Genomic DNA, 19,469 nt, shown 5'->3' with positions numbered 1-19,469 from the left:
TAGTTTCCAAAATCATTTTAATTTTTTTAAAAATAAATAATTTGAAACTAATTAATGCAAATATTTTTGACATATTATGAAAATAAATCATTTTCACAGTAAGCTAGGATTTATGAATTTTTTTTGTAATAAAGAGAATTTACGGTCTCCCATATCGAATCCATAACATTTTAACCCAGTATCATTGCTGCCGAGTATCTGATCCTCGGCAAACCTTACAAATTTTAAAAAGAAATACTTGCGGTATTTGCCGTTCACAGTAGCTGAGGTCGTAGACCTCTATGAGCGTATTAGCTATTCTATTTAGTGTCGATGTTGCTACGCTAAAATTTGTATGTCTGTGAAGAGCGCACGGATAAGTTATATTCGGCCACAAAGGCCATGGAACATATGAGAGGGTCCGGGTAAGTTATAGCCGGCCTCAAAGGCCATGTAACATTTATATATAAAACGTGTTTATTGTTTATTGATGAATTGCATATCCTTTTTCATAGTTTTACGAATGTATTAGCTATTCCACTTAGTGTCGCTGCGGCTACGGTGGAATTTGGACGTCTGTGAAGAGCGTGAACGTTAACTTAAAATTCTTCATTTTTTGTGTAAAAGAGTTTGTCGAATAAGTCCATAAAAAGCAAACCGTATAAGTTCATTAAAAACACACCATATAAGTCCATTAAAAGTAAACTTAAGGTTGTTTTGATTTGAAGTTTGTTTGCTATAATTGTATGTGCCCAACAGTCAATGTTAAAGCACATATTTATGAAGTTTGTACTTATTTTGCAATTTATAATGCCGTAAATCTAAAATGCTTATGTGACAAAAAATACTGCCAAAAAAATTCGCATCGTTTTTTGCAAATGCAAATTTAAAAAAATATGCGAATATTCGCGAATGCGTGGCACTAATTTCCTTAATTAACAATCCGTTTTTGGTCTGTAAGTATCTATTACTGAAATAATACAAATTTTATAAATACAGTAAACCCGCGGTAATCCGGCCCCTGTCTAATCCGACATAACTATAATGATAAGTACAATGCAGATTTATAATAAATACATGAATTCTTCGGGGCTGAAATTAGAAAAAGATTAAAATCTCTTCACTTTGATATGTTATTTGTCGGATTACAAGGTATTCTTTTCAAAAAGTTCCAGACTATACAGCGAGTTTGTGGGTAGTACTCTATAGTCTGACAAATTCGATAATTCGGCATTGCCTTGCACAACGTTTGTTGGATTACCGCGGTTCCACTGTATTAGAAAAAATTACTTAATGCTAAAACACAAAATTTTCATTTATTTAATAATTAACATAATTTACTTCTTTAAAAATTTGGTCAACGATGTTTGCTTGGACTTTTTAGAATCGGATTTTGTTGTATTTGTGGATTTTGAAACTTTTTTCATTTTTTTTGCTGCTGGTTCAGATTCTTTAGAGCTTTCTCCTTTTTGTTTATTATTATCGTTTGTCTTATTATTTTTATATGCTAAAGACATTTTACTGATATTCACTTTGTAAACATCTTCGTGTATAACAATTCTTTTTGGATAATCTTTTCCAATAAGACATCCCGCTTTGGTTTGTACACTTAACGGTGCTTTCCAGGGTTCATAAATATAATCTACAGGATATTTATTTAATTCAGGTACATATTTCTTAATATAATCTCCAAATTTATCTGTTTTCTTTCCAAATGCTACAGGACTATATACACGAAAGAATTGATGAAAAAATGCCGATGCAGATAGCCACATCCAATTACCAGCATTTAATGCCCAATCTGAATCCAAGAGTAATTCATCAAATACTTTTAGTCCTTCTTCCCACGATATCCATAAATCACCTCGAGTTAAAAAGCATGCCACTGCATGTCTTGCCAAATGATGTATCCAACCCTCTTGTCGTAATTGTCGCATTATTGCATCAATAAATGGATAACCAGTTTTACCATAAGTCCAAGCTTCCAAATGTTTTTCATTTGTATCCCAAGGTACTTGGCAACAAATTGGATTACCAACCATTTTATCGAAATTAGGTGTATCGGAACTGACTGTGTAATAAAATTCACGCCACATTAATTGGCCAATTAACGAAACTGGAGGTTTAGAATGTTTTTGCCCAGATATAATTTTATTTATTTCATAATAAAATAATCTTGATGATAAACAACCAAATTTTAAATATGGACTTAAAACTGTTGTGCTTGGTTCTAAACTGTTTGAACTTGTATTTGGTTTTTCAAAATTACATATCCAAGATTTTTTCAATAAAATTTTGTTTAGTCTGTTCAATGCTTCGGTTTCACCTCCAGGAAATTTACATGCATTTAAATTTTTTTCATTTACTTTCAGTTCTAATAAAGTAGGACAATCATAGCAATGTGGATTTTCTTTTTCAAATGAATCTAAAGTAGGTTTACATATTTCAGGTATTTTCGTTGGAGCAGGTACCGGAATTGGTGGTTTTGACATTGAATCAACAACTGATAAAAACTTTTGCATTGTTAACGGAGCTTTACCTCCATTCTTTTTAATTACTAATTGAGTATTATAAATGGTATGAGAGATCTCACTCTCAATTCGTATGTTTGCTTCATGAGCCAATTGTTCAATCAAAGCGTCTCTTCGTTTTGCATAAGGTTCGGTATCATATTCGTATGTGATATACGAAATATTCCAATCTTTAAAAATTCGTTTGAATACATTCTCCGGTGTACCACGTATTACATACAATTTTGAACCGATTTTCGTTAAATTTTCATTTAACTGATCCAGTGATTGTTGTAAAAAGCGCCATCTATTAGGTCCCACTCGCATCCATGTTAAAATTAGTGGATCCAAAATAAAAATCGGTCGTAATGCTGAACTACTTTTAACAGCTTCTTCAATGGCTGCTAATAATGCTGGATTATCATGTATTCGTAAACCTTTACGAAACCAATGGATTACTGTTTTCTTTTCCATTTTCTAAAGTATTACAAAAATCTTTTTTAGTATTTACTTTAAGATTAGCTTTTTGAATTTAAACTTCAAATTTACCAAAATAATTTTTATAGTTGTATTTTATTTATTTAAATTAGAAATCTTATAAATAGTTTGGGGTTTTTTAAATAAATAATTCATCATTCTTTAAATAATTTTTGTTGTATTAGAAGTTAACCCAAGCGAAAGGTAATTGAGTCAAGAGCCAGATAACACATGACAAAAAGTTTTTCTCTTCATTGATTATTTCTTAGCATTATAAATACGGGACTTAAGCGTTAACAAAGTGCAATAAAGTTTTTGCAAAAGTTTAGGCTCTACAGCAGTATAAAATTTTTGAAATATACGGAAAAACTTTAAAAAATTTAGGTTTGTTCTTGTTAACACTTCTAGAATATGACAGAAAATAAAATTAAAATTGAATTGTTTTTTCAAAATTTTATTAGAATTAAGTGAAAATTCCAAGGAACCAACAATACAATATCATCAAAAATGTTTATTTTTTCCAGATATTCTTTAGATTTTAGAAAATCGTTAAAAGATTACTTATTAAATCAAACGATATCGGAATCTGAACATAGTATCAGAACCTCTATCTCCACGGTACCTACTGAAATGCCCTAAATTTTTCTCGATTTGTTAAGATGTCAAGAGAAGTGCTCTTAAACCATATATTAAACTGCTTTATCAACAAATTATTTTTTCTAATTATCCTACAGGCTTTTCTTCGAATCGTTTTCGTTTAGGGCAGTTGTTAAAAACTATTCAAGTAGAAAACACCAAAAATATATTTAATTTTACCCTTATCAAATAGAACTGTTAATGCTAAATTCTTGTCACCAATACCTTTTTCTTAGTAAACAGCTTACTAAATTAAAGAGAATTGAAAATAATTCACTCGAACCAGGACACGAACCCGGACTTCTTGGATTCATGTCAAGCGCCCTACCAATTAGGGTATTCGAGTTCTAGACACGAATGCAATTTTTTCAACTCAATGAATTTTTTAATTTGTTTATCCACTTTATTTATTATTATTACTTATTGTTGTTGCTTACTTTTAATCACGCATACGATATTTACATCATGGTCTATTCGATTATTTTTGATGTAATATGATACATACAGGCGTAACTAAATATTGACAAATATCTTGTCTAGTAATTCTCTAATTAAGATTACTAGACAATATATTTGTCAATATTTAGTTTACGCCTGTATGTATCATATTACATCAAAAATAATCGAATATAGACCATGATGTAAATATCGTATGCATTATTGCATATTACTAAATCTTAATTTCTAGCTTTAAATCCTTCATTTCTTTTGATCGTAATTATCTAACTTTCGTGGTATGTGTTCACACTCTTCCGACATACTTACGAACCGTGAAAAAATATATATTATTATGGTATGAAAATGAATTTAAACTCCATTTATCAGCTACTTTGCTTTTAGTTGTAAATAACCTAACAATTAACTTTTCATAACTTTCAGAAAACTTGCAAATCTATAATTTTTCTCAAATTCGTGGAAATTTAATAATTATAACTCTTATAATAAAAATATTATAAATACGAGCCTGTATTCCTGTGAGTTTGACATTATCCTGTGACATAGAAATTTCAGATGTCAGATCAGTGGTTCAAAGTAGTGTTAAAAAGAACAAACTTTATCGGCTTTTTCAATGTTTTGTATTTGACAGATAAGTGTTCATTAATTTAAAAGTCTACATAATTTTAATAATTCGTTAAAAGAAATGGAAAATACATCGAAAAAGGAAACCAATTTTCAAATAGGTTAATAAATATTATAAAATAAATATAAAAAAAACCTTTAAGGAAGACTAACCTTACTTTGATTTTAGTTGGTGAAGATCATGAATTTGTTGTACCGGAAAAATCAGTTAAAACAATGGGCGATATGTCCCTTTGGGAAAAATCCGAAGCTTATTTTGTAAGTAAATATCTATTTTTATTAAAACTTACTAAAATCTAAACAATGTGTGTTTATTACCAAAAATAATTAAAGGTGAACAGGTTTGAAGTGGGGGAACTTCTCTAATTATTCGTTGTTTTGTTTTAGGAATATATGGGATTTATTCTAGCATTGAATGACGCTGTTAAATGTAAACCAATATCTACAGAATGTCCAGAATCACAATCCATAACGAAAATTATTGTTTTATTAAATAAAATTGATGCATTAATTGCTGAAACTCCTCCTGTTCAACAGCCGCAACGTTTTGGAAATCAAGCTTTTCGTGTTTGGCATGATAAATTGTCTACGGTATGTTATTCATTGCTCAATTGAGTAAAATAACTGAAATATTCATTGATACTCGAGGAACCGCGCCTTTACGCATTAAGACATTTTGCAAAACAATTTTCTTATAATGTGTGTACGAAATCATTTTACACAGGCTAATTTTGTCAATATTAAACATACGAATTTTATGTTGGAGCTGGAGAACTTCATATCGAAAGCTAACCAAAATTCCTATAAACTCACATTTTAACGATATTTTTCGGATGTTGAAGTTTGTCGTTAATTGCAAACTCTGGTTTGTGAAATAATCAGGTAGCCGCCTACCACCCACAGTGGATAAATGACTGACCCGATTAATTTCTTTGCTCGGCCATTGCTCAAGTAGACACGGAAGCTATAAATGCAGCCACCTGCTATCCTTTGATTGGCGATTTTGTCTTAGTTTTTAGGGGGAAATCTCCAGTCTGGGATTGGAGGGTTTCATCAAATATTAAAAGACTTCCGCCTATTAATAGACCCCCGCCTCTTAATTTAGATGGAGCAGTTCGTGTCGGGAGATGACACGGTGACTTATTGCTTCTAGCGTATCACTAAACGACCGTAGGCCCTATGGGCGTTTTCCAGGAAGGTCCTGTTGCTTTGAGCCTGTGTCTCTTAATATCCTCATTTTTTTAATCGGGACTAAGTGACTTTTACCACCATCTGTGTTCAAAGTGCGTTAGCTCCCGAGCGCAAGGTCGGCGTCTAGTTCACCCAGCTTCTGTTATATATAGTTGTTTGGGGATGTCAGAACTTTTAGTCTGGACAAATAACAATAATCAAATTGGCAATAATCAGCGCAGGCGTTAATTATTTTTTGCGTTTAAAGAAAGAAATAAGTAAATACTACCTATTTATTGATTTCTTATACACATTACTTAATGTGTATGTACTCTTTCACACTGATTGATAACCTATTAAAAATGATTTACAGAACTATTTTTTGTATATTGAAAATTAATTAATTAAAATGATTTTTTTATCAGCAAGCATTGACCCTGTTACAAGAAGCACTGCCACCTTCAATGTACAGAGCAATACCGGAATTAATTGTATATTTAGTAGAAGGCTTTGGAAATTCAACTCGTATCGATTATGGAACTGGTCATGAACTAGCATTTTTAATGTTTCTTTGTTGCCTTTTTAAAATTGGAGCATTTCTTCAATCTGATAAAGAAGCTGTTGTATTACGTGTATTTAATAGGTATGTTTTCACTTGTAATCGAATGACTGATTAGCGAAAAGTAAGTTTAGTTTCCGAGAAAGTGGTTTAACAAAGCATACCATCAAGATTTTGTTGCAAAATTATTTTATCGTCTAGTTTTTAAATTAACGATAAGCTCTAAAATACAAATTGGTAATTGGTAAATAAAAATTAATTTGTTTAGTTAACATTACTCGGCGTCATTGTAGCTGGTGTAGTAATTCGAAATTCACAGTGGCTGTGGTTTTTAGACTTCTCTGATCGTATTTTTCACACCACTTAGAGTTGCTGTGATTACGTTGGAGTTTACATATTTGTAAAGAGTCCGCAATTCTGCAGATGGATATGTACATATTTATTATTTAAATTAGATCTGTAAGAATTTCTTCAATTTAAATTTTAATATCATCGCTAGGTCTGTGCTGCATCTACCGTAAACATAACATTATTTTAGTCTATTGACCATTAATTTTCGCAATCTTTTACTTGTCTATAGTTAATTAGTATTTATTATTTGAAAATAGTTGATATTTAATGTTATTTATTTATTTTATTAAGGTATTTAGAAATTGTACGAAAACTACAACAAACATATCGAATGGAACCAGCAGGAAGTCATGGCGTTTGGAGTTTGGATGATTATCAATTTGTACCATTCATATGGGGTAGTTCACAACTAATTAGTAAGACTACAAATTAAATCATTTATTTAAAAGCTTTATCCTATATTTTCCCCGAATTTAAGAAATTTTCTAAAAATTTTGATATTATTATTATTTTAATATTAAAAAAACAATTGTTATATTCCATTTGTTAATTTATTTCAGATCACAAAGTTATCGAACCAGCGGGATTTTTAAATCCAAAAGTTCTTGAAGAATATGGAAGTGATTATTTATTTTTAGGTTGTATTAAATACATAAATAGTGTGAAGACCGGTCCATTCGCTGAACATTCAAATCAATTATGGGGCGTTAGTGGTGTACCTAGTTGGAGTAAAGTTAATGGTGGACTTATAAAAATGTATAAAGTAGAGGTAAATTAATTAAATATAGTAGTTGATTTCGAAGTTAATAGAATCAATCATCACATGGTAGGAGTTATTTAAAATTTTTCTAGATTATTTCGCTTTTCTTAGTTCCTAATACTATTTTCACGGTTTTTGTTAGCTTCAATAATTTTTATTAACATGTGAGACAAAACTTTTTTATGTTTGCCAATGGTTTTTATTTGTTTTAATCATAAACTTTTTTGTATTTTTTAAATAAAATTAATGATTCCCGTCGTTTCTTTCCAGGTTTTAAGCAAATTTCCAGTTGTACAACATATTTATTTTGGTTCGTTGTTGCCCTTCAAAGCAATAAAAAATAATCCGAATGTTCGCAGTATTCGAACAAGTATGGCGCCACCACCTCCTGCACCTCAGTTTGACAAAAAATAATAATATTGTAGTATTTTTTGTTTTTGCTGCTCGTATTGTAACTTATTTGCATTATTTAATAATTATTTTAAAAAAAACCATAATAAAAAATGAATTTTTGTAAAATTTGTATTATAGCTGTAATTTGTAAATAAATTTTATTCGTTTCAATTTGATTTAATGTATTTTAAATATTTTTTTTTTTTAATTCTATTGTTACAAAAAAGGTTCGGTATGATTTTAGGTATAATATTAATGTAATTAGCTAATCCAAAAATTCCACGCCCATCTTAACCCAATAACTCTAATTCTATAACGAAGTGTCACATTGTGAAAATGGATTACAGTAACTAGGGAAGTAATGATCATTTTGGTATATGATTTACTCTGCCATGTTGTTGGAAATGGTAGATAATTAAGTTTTGAATTAAGCAGTAAGCACGGTGGATAGGCGCGGATCGTGAATTTGTGGGGCCTTGGGTTAGTACTACTTAGAGGCCTGCCGAAATACTCAGTAAATTTTTAACATGTTGATTTGTTCGAAGAAGATTTCTCAAAAAACATTAAAACATTTATTAAGTTTCCCTAACTCGGGAGTCATGCATTTTCGACCAGAAATTTATTTATTGATCTTTGTCGTAAATAAATGTAATCCTTAGACCATTAAGTACATCGACTGATCATCGCCTATCTTTCCGTACAGTGAGAGTTGTACCAACATTAGGTAATTGCTTGAGTCAGTTAAGGAAATTATCATTTATACATTTATTAAAAGAATATAGGGACATTTATCCAAAAAATATACATTGAATATAGGGACATTTATAAAAAAAAACATATATTGAATGTCAAATTTTCATATCACAATTAGAAATTACAAATTTTCATATCAAATGTTTTAGATAAAACATCGAGACTTCACTGATCTTTTTCGCTTTTTGACTTAAAAAAAATACTTATCACGTATCACTTTATATTTTTACTTACGAATCTTCAATGACAAGTATGACAATAGCACTTTGTTTTGACATTTCCACGCCGTCGCCATGATGGATTTGACTCAATTTAAATTGTTTGAAGCTCACTCCATATATTTAATAGTCTAAGGTGTAATAGTGTTATCCCTTTTAAGGAGATCATAGAATTACCAAACAGGCTATATATGCAAAATTCAAATTTGTGTTCTAAGCTGTGCCCTTCAAAAGCATGTAAAATTTTTTACTAAAACCTTTACGGTACTATTTTAAGATTTGAGGTGTGTTTTGCAGTTTTAACACATGAAACCTGCATTGACTTTATTTTAAAACGATTTTTTGTTATATTACATAACAATACTAATTTTCTTACGATACCGTTTAAAGTGAAACAAGCATAAGGTGGCTTGTGGACTTATTTCTAATGACATTTTTTATGCAAGCTTTTTGGCGGTACTTGTACAACGTTACTATTCTCCAACGTATATATGACGTAAATTAACAAATATAAATCAATAAGTATTACGTCATTCCGTTATTATTCAAAGTGATTGACATTTCACAATAAAACGTGCTACTTTTGTTACAAAAGCTTTCCATTATATTTTCATTACCTAATTACTCGCCTAGTATAAGATCTTCTCCCTCTTTATATAAACATTCGATTAAAAACGTGAATATTCCAAAAGTAATTATCAACAAAGTAATTTTTTTTTGTCATAAAAACTTTTTGGGACCATCAATTTAGATAGTAGTGCTGTTAGTGAAAATATGAGGAAAAGAATCTGCACTTTTGGGTACAGTTCTGAAACTTTGCACATTTTTTGCCCAGAATTTTTCATCAAGTAAATGTTTAAAGAATTTTGACTGATTATTAAGAAAATTTATTTCAAAAAAATTCATTCACATGTAATATTGTGTAAACAATAATTTTAGACACATTACCTATCTGTATTTATTTTAATCTATTTTTATATACAAAGAGAGTTTAATAAAATCATTTGCAAACTATTAATGAATTATAAATTTTGGCAAATTTTCAGTTTACAAAAATATACATATCGATATTTTAATTTAGTTCAATTTTTAGGGTTCCGCTATCATAGATGAAAAATCATTATAGAATCATTATTGTGTCTGTCTGCCTTACTGTTTTTTCGACTGGCACAAAAAAATATTTAATTTTGCTCTATCACATCCAAATTTTATCCAATTTTGATAAACCAAGTATGCAATCCTACTAAATTTGGATCATTCTTTTCAAATTTGTGATCAAAATTAACCTAGCTCTATAATAAGTTTCAAGAATGTGGAGTCCTGGTCCCAGAATTAAGCACATAAGTGATAGCTAGTGAAAAATTGACACCACAGCTGAAAAGAATGACCCAAAATTAGTGGGTTTCAAAAAAAATCCCAATTTATAGCCCCAAATTTTTGCCGCTCGACTGAATCGAGCACTACGTGTGTATAGAACAGCCTTAAATGACAATTTTATAGGTTTGTAAATTAAATACACAACAAGTGAAAACAAACAATTGATTGAGTTAATTGTTGAGACCATGTATAGACAGTGTTGATGCGCAGTCGTTTGTTTTTTTGACGTCACGTAAATAACAAAAGATATTCATTTTTAAATAGACACACACACACAACTGATATTCCTATATTAATACATACTATAAAATTTGCACCTAATTAACGCCCTCGTGGGTAAACAGTGATGTTTACAAAAAAATGTTTCAAACAAAAGTTTTTTATTTTTTTATAAGGAACATTTTTTACATTTAAACTTTTTTTCTATCTCTAACGGTTTACAAGATGGGTCCTACGGACCCAAGGCCCAATTGACCTATGATGCTCATTTACGAAATTGACCTCACTTTTTACGTCCTGAGTACGCTGTAAAAATTTCAGCTCGATATATTTTTTCGTTTTTGAGTTATCGTGTCCACAGACGGACGGACGGACAACCGGAAATGGATTAATTAGGTGATTCTATGAACACTTATACCAAAATTTTTTTCGTAGTATCAATATTTTTAAGCGTTACAAACTTGGGACGAAACTTAATATACTATGTATATTTCATATACATGGTATAACAAGGAATAGGACTCGTTCATTCCTCCAAAAACAATTTGCTAATGCAATTTTATCAATAAGTTGTACTTACTTTATGAATTTAATGTATTTTTGACGGTAGGTAGAAAGAGTTTAAGTCACAAAAATGATGATTTTGAGATAATTATGTAGGTAGTTAAAAAAAGCTTTACAATTTAGTTCAAACGAGATAAGTGTATGATCACTGCGTCCGAAGTTATTTTATTTGATCCAAAGAAGTCGCAACATGATTATCAACTCCCTTGCGAAGAATTTAGTATATTTTCATTTGTTCTTTTCGTTATTTGCGACTTCCACATTAAAATCATGATTGGTGACCTCTAAAATTATCCTTTTTTCCACTTTCCCTGGTTATATTCCCGTGCTTATACCATTCGCAATTAAAATACTAATCTGCTGATTACAAATAAAACTTCCGACTTTTATGCTTGGAAATTAATTTCGCCTCTGCCAGCGATATTACTTGAAAATATATGTTTCCCCCACCTGCCACGTACACATGTCCTTTCAATTATTATTTAACTCATATTATCTCGAAACTAACATTTTTGTCTTAATTCCTTTCTACCTGATGGTGAAGATATAACAAGCATTAATTTTAAATACATATATTTTTTATACTTTCAATTTGACATAGAAAGTTTTATGAATAAATTTATTAAATAATAAAAAAAAATAAGTCTTTGCGATTTTAATAATGTAACTTTTACTTTGTAGATTGTATATTCTATTCATTTTGGGAAAAAATTATATTTTATCTGCCTTATATTTATTATTAGATCATTTTTAAAGGCCATTTTAAGGCTATTGTGGTAATCCCGTGGGTAAAGTATAAAGAAACAATGTTATGCCTATTTTATTTATAATAAAACTAGTCGACCCGTGAAGAATTTCGCAGTGCGTAACATATAATTTACATACTGAACAAAATTATATCTTAAGAATCAAATCGGTGCCATATATTTTTAGATCGTAGTTCTATTTTTCGTCATTAATAAAACTTTCCATAGTAGATTTAAACTCTTGCAGACCCACAGAAAAACAAGCTAGAGAATTAATAAGATACTTTAATTAATTTATTAATATTATATTAAAATTTTTTAATTGTATTTGTTTGCTATTTTGATTGGAGATGCCATGAATAGTAATTTGGCTCAATACCAAATATTCAGCCACGCGTCAAATTTTCAGACATCGAATATTCGATGAAAAATGTATGCAATAGGTTACGACCTATCTTATTGCGATGAGTGCGGGAATAATTTTTTCTCATTTGCGAATATGACAAGCTAAATGATGTCATAGATTATCTATGACAGAGTTAGATTTTAAGCATAATTTTTAATAATTGAGCTTAATTTTTTTACGGATAGTTTACGAGAATGCCGACAATTCGAATTTAGTTTCGGGTTCCAGGCAATAATGCTAAATGACAATATTGTCCGTCGGTGATATACATAAGACACAAAATTAATACCTACCCTATTTATTTTTTTAGCAAGTGAAAACAAACAATTGACTGATTTAATTGTTGAAATACCATGTATAGACAGTTTTGATGACGCAATCGTTTGTTTTTTTACTTCACGTAAATAAAGAAAGATTTCTACTCTGATATTCCCATATTAATACATATTACAAAATTTTCACCTAATTAGCGTCCTCGTGGGTAAACAGTGATGTTTACAAGAAAATGTTTCAAACAAAAGTTGTTTATTATATTTATAAAGAACATTTTTTACATTTAAAAATTTGTTCTATCTCTAACGGTTTACAAGATGGGCCCTACGGTCCCAAGACCCAATTGACCTATGTTGCTCATTTAGGAACTCGACCTCACTTTTTACGTCTTAAGCACACTATAAAAATTTCATCTTGATATCTCTTTTCGTTTTTGAGTAATCGTGATGACAGACGGACAGACGACAGACAGACAGACAACCGGAATTGGACTAATTAGGTGATTTTATGAACACCTATACCAAAATTTTTCTCGTAGCATCAATATTTCTAAGCGTTACAAACTTGGGACTAAACTTTATATACTATGTATATTTCATATACATGGTATAAAAAGCTAAAACTTTTCAGGTTGATGACCCTATATTTTTGGTTAATTTAAAGAGATGTTCAGACCATTCGCCGCAGCCTTGCGACAATGACGTTTGATTTTATGCAAACAGCTTCTTACAATCATTTTAGATAAAATGTATATGTGCAATATTGACGATTTTATATATAATACCTATATTTTAGCGTATGAGTATGACGCATGACGTCACGTTCACATATTGAACGTCTGATCAATGACCTTGTATTTTATTTTGTAGCAGTGGAAACCAACTCCATTGGTTTAAAAATACTAGTAGTAATACTCATACCGTACTAAAATCAAATACTAGAGGGGAGAGTTGTGTAGGTCGTCTCTCTGTCTACGTAGGTCTACTCATGATTTTAAATTTTCGATTGCCTTTGTGTTTTTCCAAAGGTAATAAACAGTTTTCTCGCTATAAACAATTTTGAAAGCCTTGAACAACTTTGAAAAGCAGTGTTTTGTAAACCATTGTATAAAAATTTAGGGAAAACTTTTTTAAATTTCTTGTATATACCTAAGCAAAACAGAAGCAAGGAATCATCATCGGATTGTTTTTCTGAATAATAAAACTTAACAAAATGAAAATTTAATTCTTTAGTTCTTTTTCCGAATCATTTCAGCACACGAGCCATAAAAACCTCAAATTTTAGCGAAAATTCGAAAAGTTGCATCTTCACGTATGTACAATGGTCTAATCGAGATCATCCAAAGCTCATTCGAAAGTTTGTACAAGTTTTTTAATATGAAGCTTAATTTTATCACTCCATTCCTCCTTTTGGTCGGGGGTGGGAAAGATGAAAAAAGTTATCTTATATAAGAATGCATTTTTTTTACTTCAAAATAAATAAAAAGAAACTCGAATAAAAAATCTCCAAAATCATTCTTACGTAATAAATGAATGGACCCCTAACTTTCGATCCATATATTGGATTTCATGCACAATCAATTCCTCTTGTAAATGAAAAACTAGAAAGTACAAACTTTCGAAGAAACTACGGATGATCACGAAGAACATTATACACGGAGATACAAAGGTGTGTATTTTGTAGATTTTCAGAAAAAGGCCAACCAACCTAAAGGGTAGATAAGTGTACACCTAGAAAGAAAAGTTGCTGGTTCGAATCCAGGAAGCGGCAGTGTGAATAATTATAATTAATGGGGCGATAAAATTGATCACACTGTCGACGTTTGTATAAGCTCGATGAACCGTTCAATAAGGTTCAAAGTATTTTGATTGTAGGTTAGGTTGACAGTAATTAAAAATCTTTTAAATTAGAGTAATAAGCACGATCAAAAACATTATACGGATTGGGACAGAAGGGGTAACAATCATTAAAACACACGAACACGAAAAGAAATATGTACAAAAGTGAAAAATAAAATAATAAAAAAAAAAAAAAATTGAATTAAAATCACGCTAGCGTGTGAACGGACGTCAGTACACGCTAACGTGTGAATAGCCACCACGCGCAACAATTATTAAAATTTAACAAACAATAACAACGTAGCGGCGTATGAATACAGAACCGAGCTGATAAGATGAGACAATTTAAAAATTAGGTCCTCTTGAAAAATCACCATTGAAGGATACACTTCGAATAAACATTTTATTAAAATTAATAATTTTACACGTTTGTGCCCGCAACGCGAGCACGTTTTTAATATTACATCGACAATTCATGGATTGGGATAATCAACGACGGAATTACTCTTGAAAAAATCACCGTTGAATGGTACACATCAAGGATAAAAATTTATTACAATCAATAAAATACACGTTCGTGCCCGCAACGCGAGCACGTTTTAATATTACATCGTACAATTGATGGATTGATTGGGCAATTTAATCTGGAAATAAAGATAATTGGTTTTAACTTCAAAGAAGTGGACTTACATAACGATCAAATTAATTATACCTGGACATTTCATCAACGGCTGGTGTTGTTTGTTTGGCTGTGTACCGCTCGGTTTCCTATGGTGGTTTTTCCTAGATTTTAAGGTACGGTTGTTATTTTTTTTTCTTCTGTTTTAATCCGTATCTAATAGTAATTGGAGATTTACCTACAAAAAAATTCAAAAACGTTTAATATACGTAGTTTTAAAATGAGCGATTGAACATTTCCAATTCGATTTCATAAAATATATAAATTTTGTTGTGTATGTGGACCAATACCGCGCTTAGAAGGTAGCTGACCACGAGTTTAGACAGCCCTATTTACGGGTGTCTCGAAAACTCGCTCGGAGCTGGACTTCGCGGTCTTTAATCTTCGCTGTATTCTGCCCCGTGTAATGCTTGACTAAATCGAGTCACGGGTCAGATACCGAGGATAGTGAATTGGTTCACTGCACAAGACGAATTTTACGCCAAAATCGGAAATCTTCGGTTCCAACTAGGATCACACATTTTAATAAAACAAAAAAATAATAAAAAAAAAAAAGAAAAACCAACTTACTTTAATAAGGTTATGTCGCCTTGTGATTTTGTGAAGTTGTGATCGTTTTTTTTTAGTTTCTTATTTTTTTTTAAATTCATTTAATGATTTTAACTTTAGTACTGACATATTTGTAAACGCTAAAAACAAAAAGAAAGAATATTTATATTTCAATTTAAATAAATTACTTAAGTGTTGAAATAAAAACTCACATGTGTTTTGTTGTCGTCAAATATTTTGACATTTGATTGATGGTCCATGGAGTTGTGGTCACTTCACAGACTACTACTCCATCCTAGACCGTTCCTTTGTCCACTTTAATATTTTTTTTTCAGATTCGATCACACTTACTAAGATCGCGGATAAAAAACGCTTCCACTTTGTCAACTGTGCCACAGTTGGTAATTTAATAGAAGATTTTAATATAAAGTCCTCTTATAAATGCCAAAGTTGGTAGCATATAGCGTAGGGTAGTTGATCGAGTCTGGATTAGAGAAAAAAAAAAAAAAAAAAAAAAAAAAAAAAAAAGGATTATTGGCTCATAAGTTAAAATAAATTTTGCAAAAAAAAAAATACATACTACTAATTTTTTTTTCCATTGTTCGTACGAGCGCAACGTCTAGGTGAACTGCCAGAGGATGCCGACTACACGGTCCAACAAGCACACGACATCATCAGCAGATGCTCCAATGGTGGTTACAACAATCGCCGTCAACACAACAACGACAACAAGTAACACTGCTGGATTGGGTACCATTGTTGACGCAACTTCACCAAGTTACGCTACTCCGCCAGATATTCCAGGTGCTCATGGTATTACGACAATAGCACCATCAGTGTCGAAAGCCAATTCCACCCTACCCACGACAGTTTTGGCTGGAAATGTACCACAATCAACTATTGGTACGAGTCCTGGAAACGTACCGATATTGAATCCGGCGCCTGGTATGGTTCCACCTGCGTCGTCTGCACAACCGCATCAGTATCTTGGTTATGGGTTGGGGAGTGTTCCACAGTATGGACAAACTCTTCCAACGTATCCAAATCATGTGAATCTTGCGCCAACTACGCAAAAGAATACAACTCCATCACATCATCCTGTTCTTGCGCCACCAGCACATGCAGGTCCGACTGGTCAACCTGCGCCAACAACAACAGTAGGAGAGGAGGACGCCACACCATCAAGAGTCATACAGTTTATGCGTTCCCAAACACGACTCAACGCATCACACGAGCATGATATTCATGAGGTAAATCTCCAATTAAAATATTTATGTGAATCGATAAGTAAGATATCATGTAGCCAATCCTGCAATCAAAGTGCGAATAGGTCTTTAATAAATTTATCGCATAGTAATTTAGGAGATAATATGTACAAAATCAAGGATCAAGTAAACATAGATACTTACTTCAAAGACGTCCCTCGGTGTGACGGATCCAGCAAACCAAACATAATATCAAACGACGAGGAAAGTCCCACAGACAACTTCCATAAAAATTTGACAGACGGACATACACGAAAAATTTCAGTTTTAGACGAGGTACTACAAACCTTTACCTCTCTGCAACGACAGCAAGAGGAAGATCCTGAGCTACGGCTCATCATCGTGCGCCTACGGGCCGGGGATGATGTAATAGGCTATGAGTTACGGGACTCCCTTCTTCTAAAAATTGTAGGGAGGAATAGGTTGCGACGTATCCCGGTACCTAAAACTATGAGACAAATGCTTCTCTACTATCACCACGATGGAAGAGCTTCAAACCACCCCGGCATTACAAAAAGTTATAGGGACATTGCCCGTCGCTTCTGGTGGCCACGGCTGTTTGAGGAGGTCCGCGGTTATGTTAGGTCCTGTCCGGAATGTCAGCGGTGTAATATAATAAATTCCGAAATACAATAGTATTTCTCTCTAAAGTGGGGGAGACTGAACCGTTCAATAAGGTTCAAAGTATTTTGATTGTAGGTTAGGTTGACAGTAATTAAAAATCTTTTAAATTAGAGTAATAAGCACGATCAAAAACATTATACGGATTGGGACAGAAGGGGTAACAATCATTAAAACACACGAACACGAAAAGAAATATGTACAAAAGTGAAAAATAAAATAATAAAAAAAAAAAAAAATTGAATTAAAATCACGCTAGCGTGTGAACGGACGTCAGTACACGCTAACGTGTGAATAGCCACCACGCGCAACAATTATTAAAATTTAACAAACAATAACAACGTAGCGGCGTATGAATACAGAACCGAGCTGATAAGATGAGACAATTTAAAAATTAGGTCCTCTTGAAAAATCACCATTGAAGGATACACTTCGAATAAACATTTTATTAAAATTAATAATTTTACACGTTTGTGCCCGCAACGCGAGCACGTTTTTAATATTACATCGACAATTCATGGATTGGGATAATCAACGACGGAATTACTCTTGAAAAAATCACCGTTGAATGGTACACATCAAGGATAAAAATTTATTACAATCAATAAAATACACGTTCGTGCCCGCAACGCGAGCACGTTTTAATATTACATCGTACAATTGATGGATTGATTGGGCAATTTAATCTGGAAATAAAGATAATTGGTTTTAACTTCAAAGAAGTGGACTTACATAACGATCAAATTAATTATACCTGGACATTTCATCAACGGCTGGTGTTGTTTGTTTGGCTGTGTACCGCTCGGTTTCCTATGGTGGTTTTTCCTAGATTTTAAGGTACGGTTGTTATTTTTTTTTCTTCTGTTTTAATCCGTATCTAATAGTAATTGGAGATTTACCTACAAAAAAATTCAAAAACGTTTAATATACGTAGTTTTAAAATGAGCGATTGAACATTTCCAATTCGATTTCATAAAATATATAAATTTTGTTGTGTATGTGGACCAATACCGCGCTTAGAAGGTAGCTGACCACGAGTTTAGACAGCCCTATTTACGGGTGTCTCGAAAACTCGCTCGGAGCTGGACTTCGCGGTCTTTAATCTTCGCTGTATTCTGCCCCGTGTAATGCTTGACTAAATCGAGTCACGGGTCAGATACCGAGGATAGTGAATTGGTTCACTGCACAAGACGAATTTTACGCCAAAATCGGAAATCTTCGGTTCCAACTAGGATCACACATTTTAATAAAACAAAAAAATAATAAAAAAAAAAAGAAAAACCAACTTACTTTAATAAGGTTATGTCGCCTTGTGATTTTGTGAAGTTGTGATCGTTTTTTTTTAGTTTCTTATTTTTTTTTAAATTCATTTAATGATTTTAACTTTAGTACTGACATATTTGTAAACGCTAAAAACAAAAAGAAAGAATATTTATATTTCAATTTAAATAAATTACTTAAGTGTTGAAATAAAAACTCACATGTGTTTTGTTGTCGTCAAATATTTTGACATTTGATTGATGGTCCATGGAGTTGTGGTCACTTCACAGACTACTACTCCATCCTAGACCGTTCCTTTGTCCACTTTAATATTTTTTTTTCAGATTCGATCACACTTACTAAGATCGCGGATAAAAAACGCTTCCACTTTGTCAACTGTGCCACAGTTGGTAATTTAATAGAAGATTTTAATATAAAGTCCTCTTATAAATGCCAAATCGAAGTAATCGACTCCACTCACATCATAAAAATTTAATTATATATTGAATGTAGTTTAAAATAAAATAAATAAAGATAAAAAAATAATGATGTGAGTGGCCTCTGTTATAGATAATGTCTTGAAAAAACGGAGGTTAAACCCCATTATTATTATTATTATTATTATTATTTTATTTTCTATTTATACAATTTGCAAAATATAGACAAAAACTTCTTTAACCTAAGCGTTTGCTATAATGTGCTTGGAATTCCCAAATTCTTTCTTTATCGAAAATTATGTACGTTAGTCCAATGACCGACCTTAACAACCTTCCCACACATATTATA

General features: G+C 31.6%; 2 protein-coding genes and 1 long non-coding RNA gene across 4 annotated transcripts; 1 reads left to right on the top strand and 2 right to left on the bottom strand.

Moving 5' to 3' along the window:
* Positions 1 to 108: 108 nt before the first annotated feature.
* Positions 109 to 4,972, bottom strand: LOC123304980 (cryptochrome-1). Of its 2 annotated transcripts, none has more exons than XM_044886556.1 (2): positions 4,836 to 4,972; positions 109 to 2,966 (listed from the first exon to the last, which is right to left on the bottom strand). In XM_044886556.1, exon 2 carries the CDS (start codon positions 2,961 to 2,963, stop codon positions 1,317 to 1,319), a length of 1,647 nt encoding a protein of 548 aa, XP_044742491.1. In that variant the 5' UTR covers positions 2,964 to 2,966; positions 4,836 to 4,972; the 3' UTR covers positions 109 to 1,316. The 2 variants fall into 2 exon arrangements, with proteins under 2 accessions (XP_044742491.1, XP_044742492.1); XM_044886557.1 differs by having other exon boundaries at positions 4,841 to 4,928.
* Positions 4,636 to 8,012, top strand: LOC123304981 (serine/threonine-protein phosphatase 2A activator-like). The gene is made up of 7 exons (XM_044886558.1): positions 4,636 to 4,783; positions 4,852 to 4,940; positions 5,070 to 5,273; positions 6,278 to 6,495; positions 7,054 to 7,178; positions 7,323 to 7,531; positions 7,793 to 8,012. The coding sequence occupies exons 1-7, from the start codon at positions 4,744 to 4,746 to the stop codon at positions 7,934 to 7,936; spliced, it is 1,029 nt and encodes a 342-aa protein (XP_044742493.1). The 5' UTR covers positions 4,636 to 4,743; the 3' UTR covers positions 7,937 to 8,012.
* A 9,870-nt stretch (positions 8,013 to 17,882) lies between these two features.
* On the bottom strand, positions 17,883 to 18,983 carry LOC123305800. Its single transcript, XR_006536859.1, has 4 exons — positions 18,905 to 18,983; positions 18,714 to 18,832; positions 18,178 to 18,322; positions 17,883 to 18,109 (listed from the first exon to the last, which is right to left on the bottom strand). It is a non-coding gene; the product is annotated as an uncharacterized LOC123305800 (long non-coding RNA).
* Positions 18,984 to 19,469: the final 486 nt, after the last annotated feature.

Source organism: Chrysoperla carnea, chromosome 1, assembly GCF_905475395.1.
Source record: "Chrysoperla carnea chromosome 1, inChrCarn1.1, whole genome shotgun sequence".
NCBI classification, from domain to species: domain Eukaryota; kingdom Metazoa; phylum Arthropoda; class Insecta; order Neuroptera; family Chrysopidae; genus Chrysoperla; species Chrysoperla carnea.
Note: the sequence above shows the minus strand (reverse complement) of the source record. Positions and strands in the feature narration are given on the sequence as shown.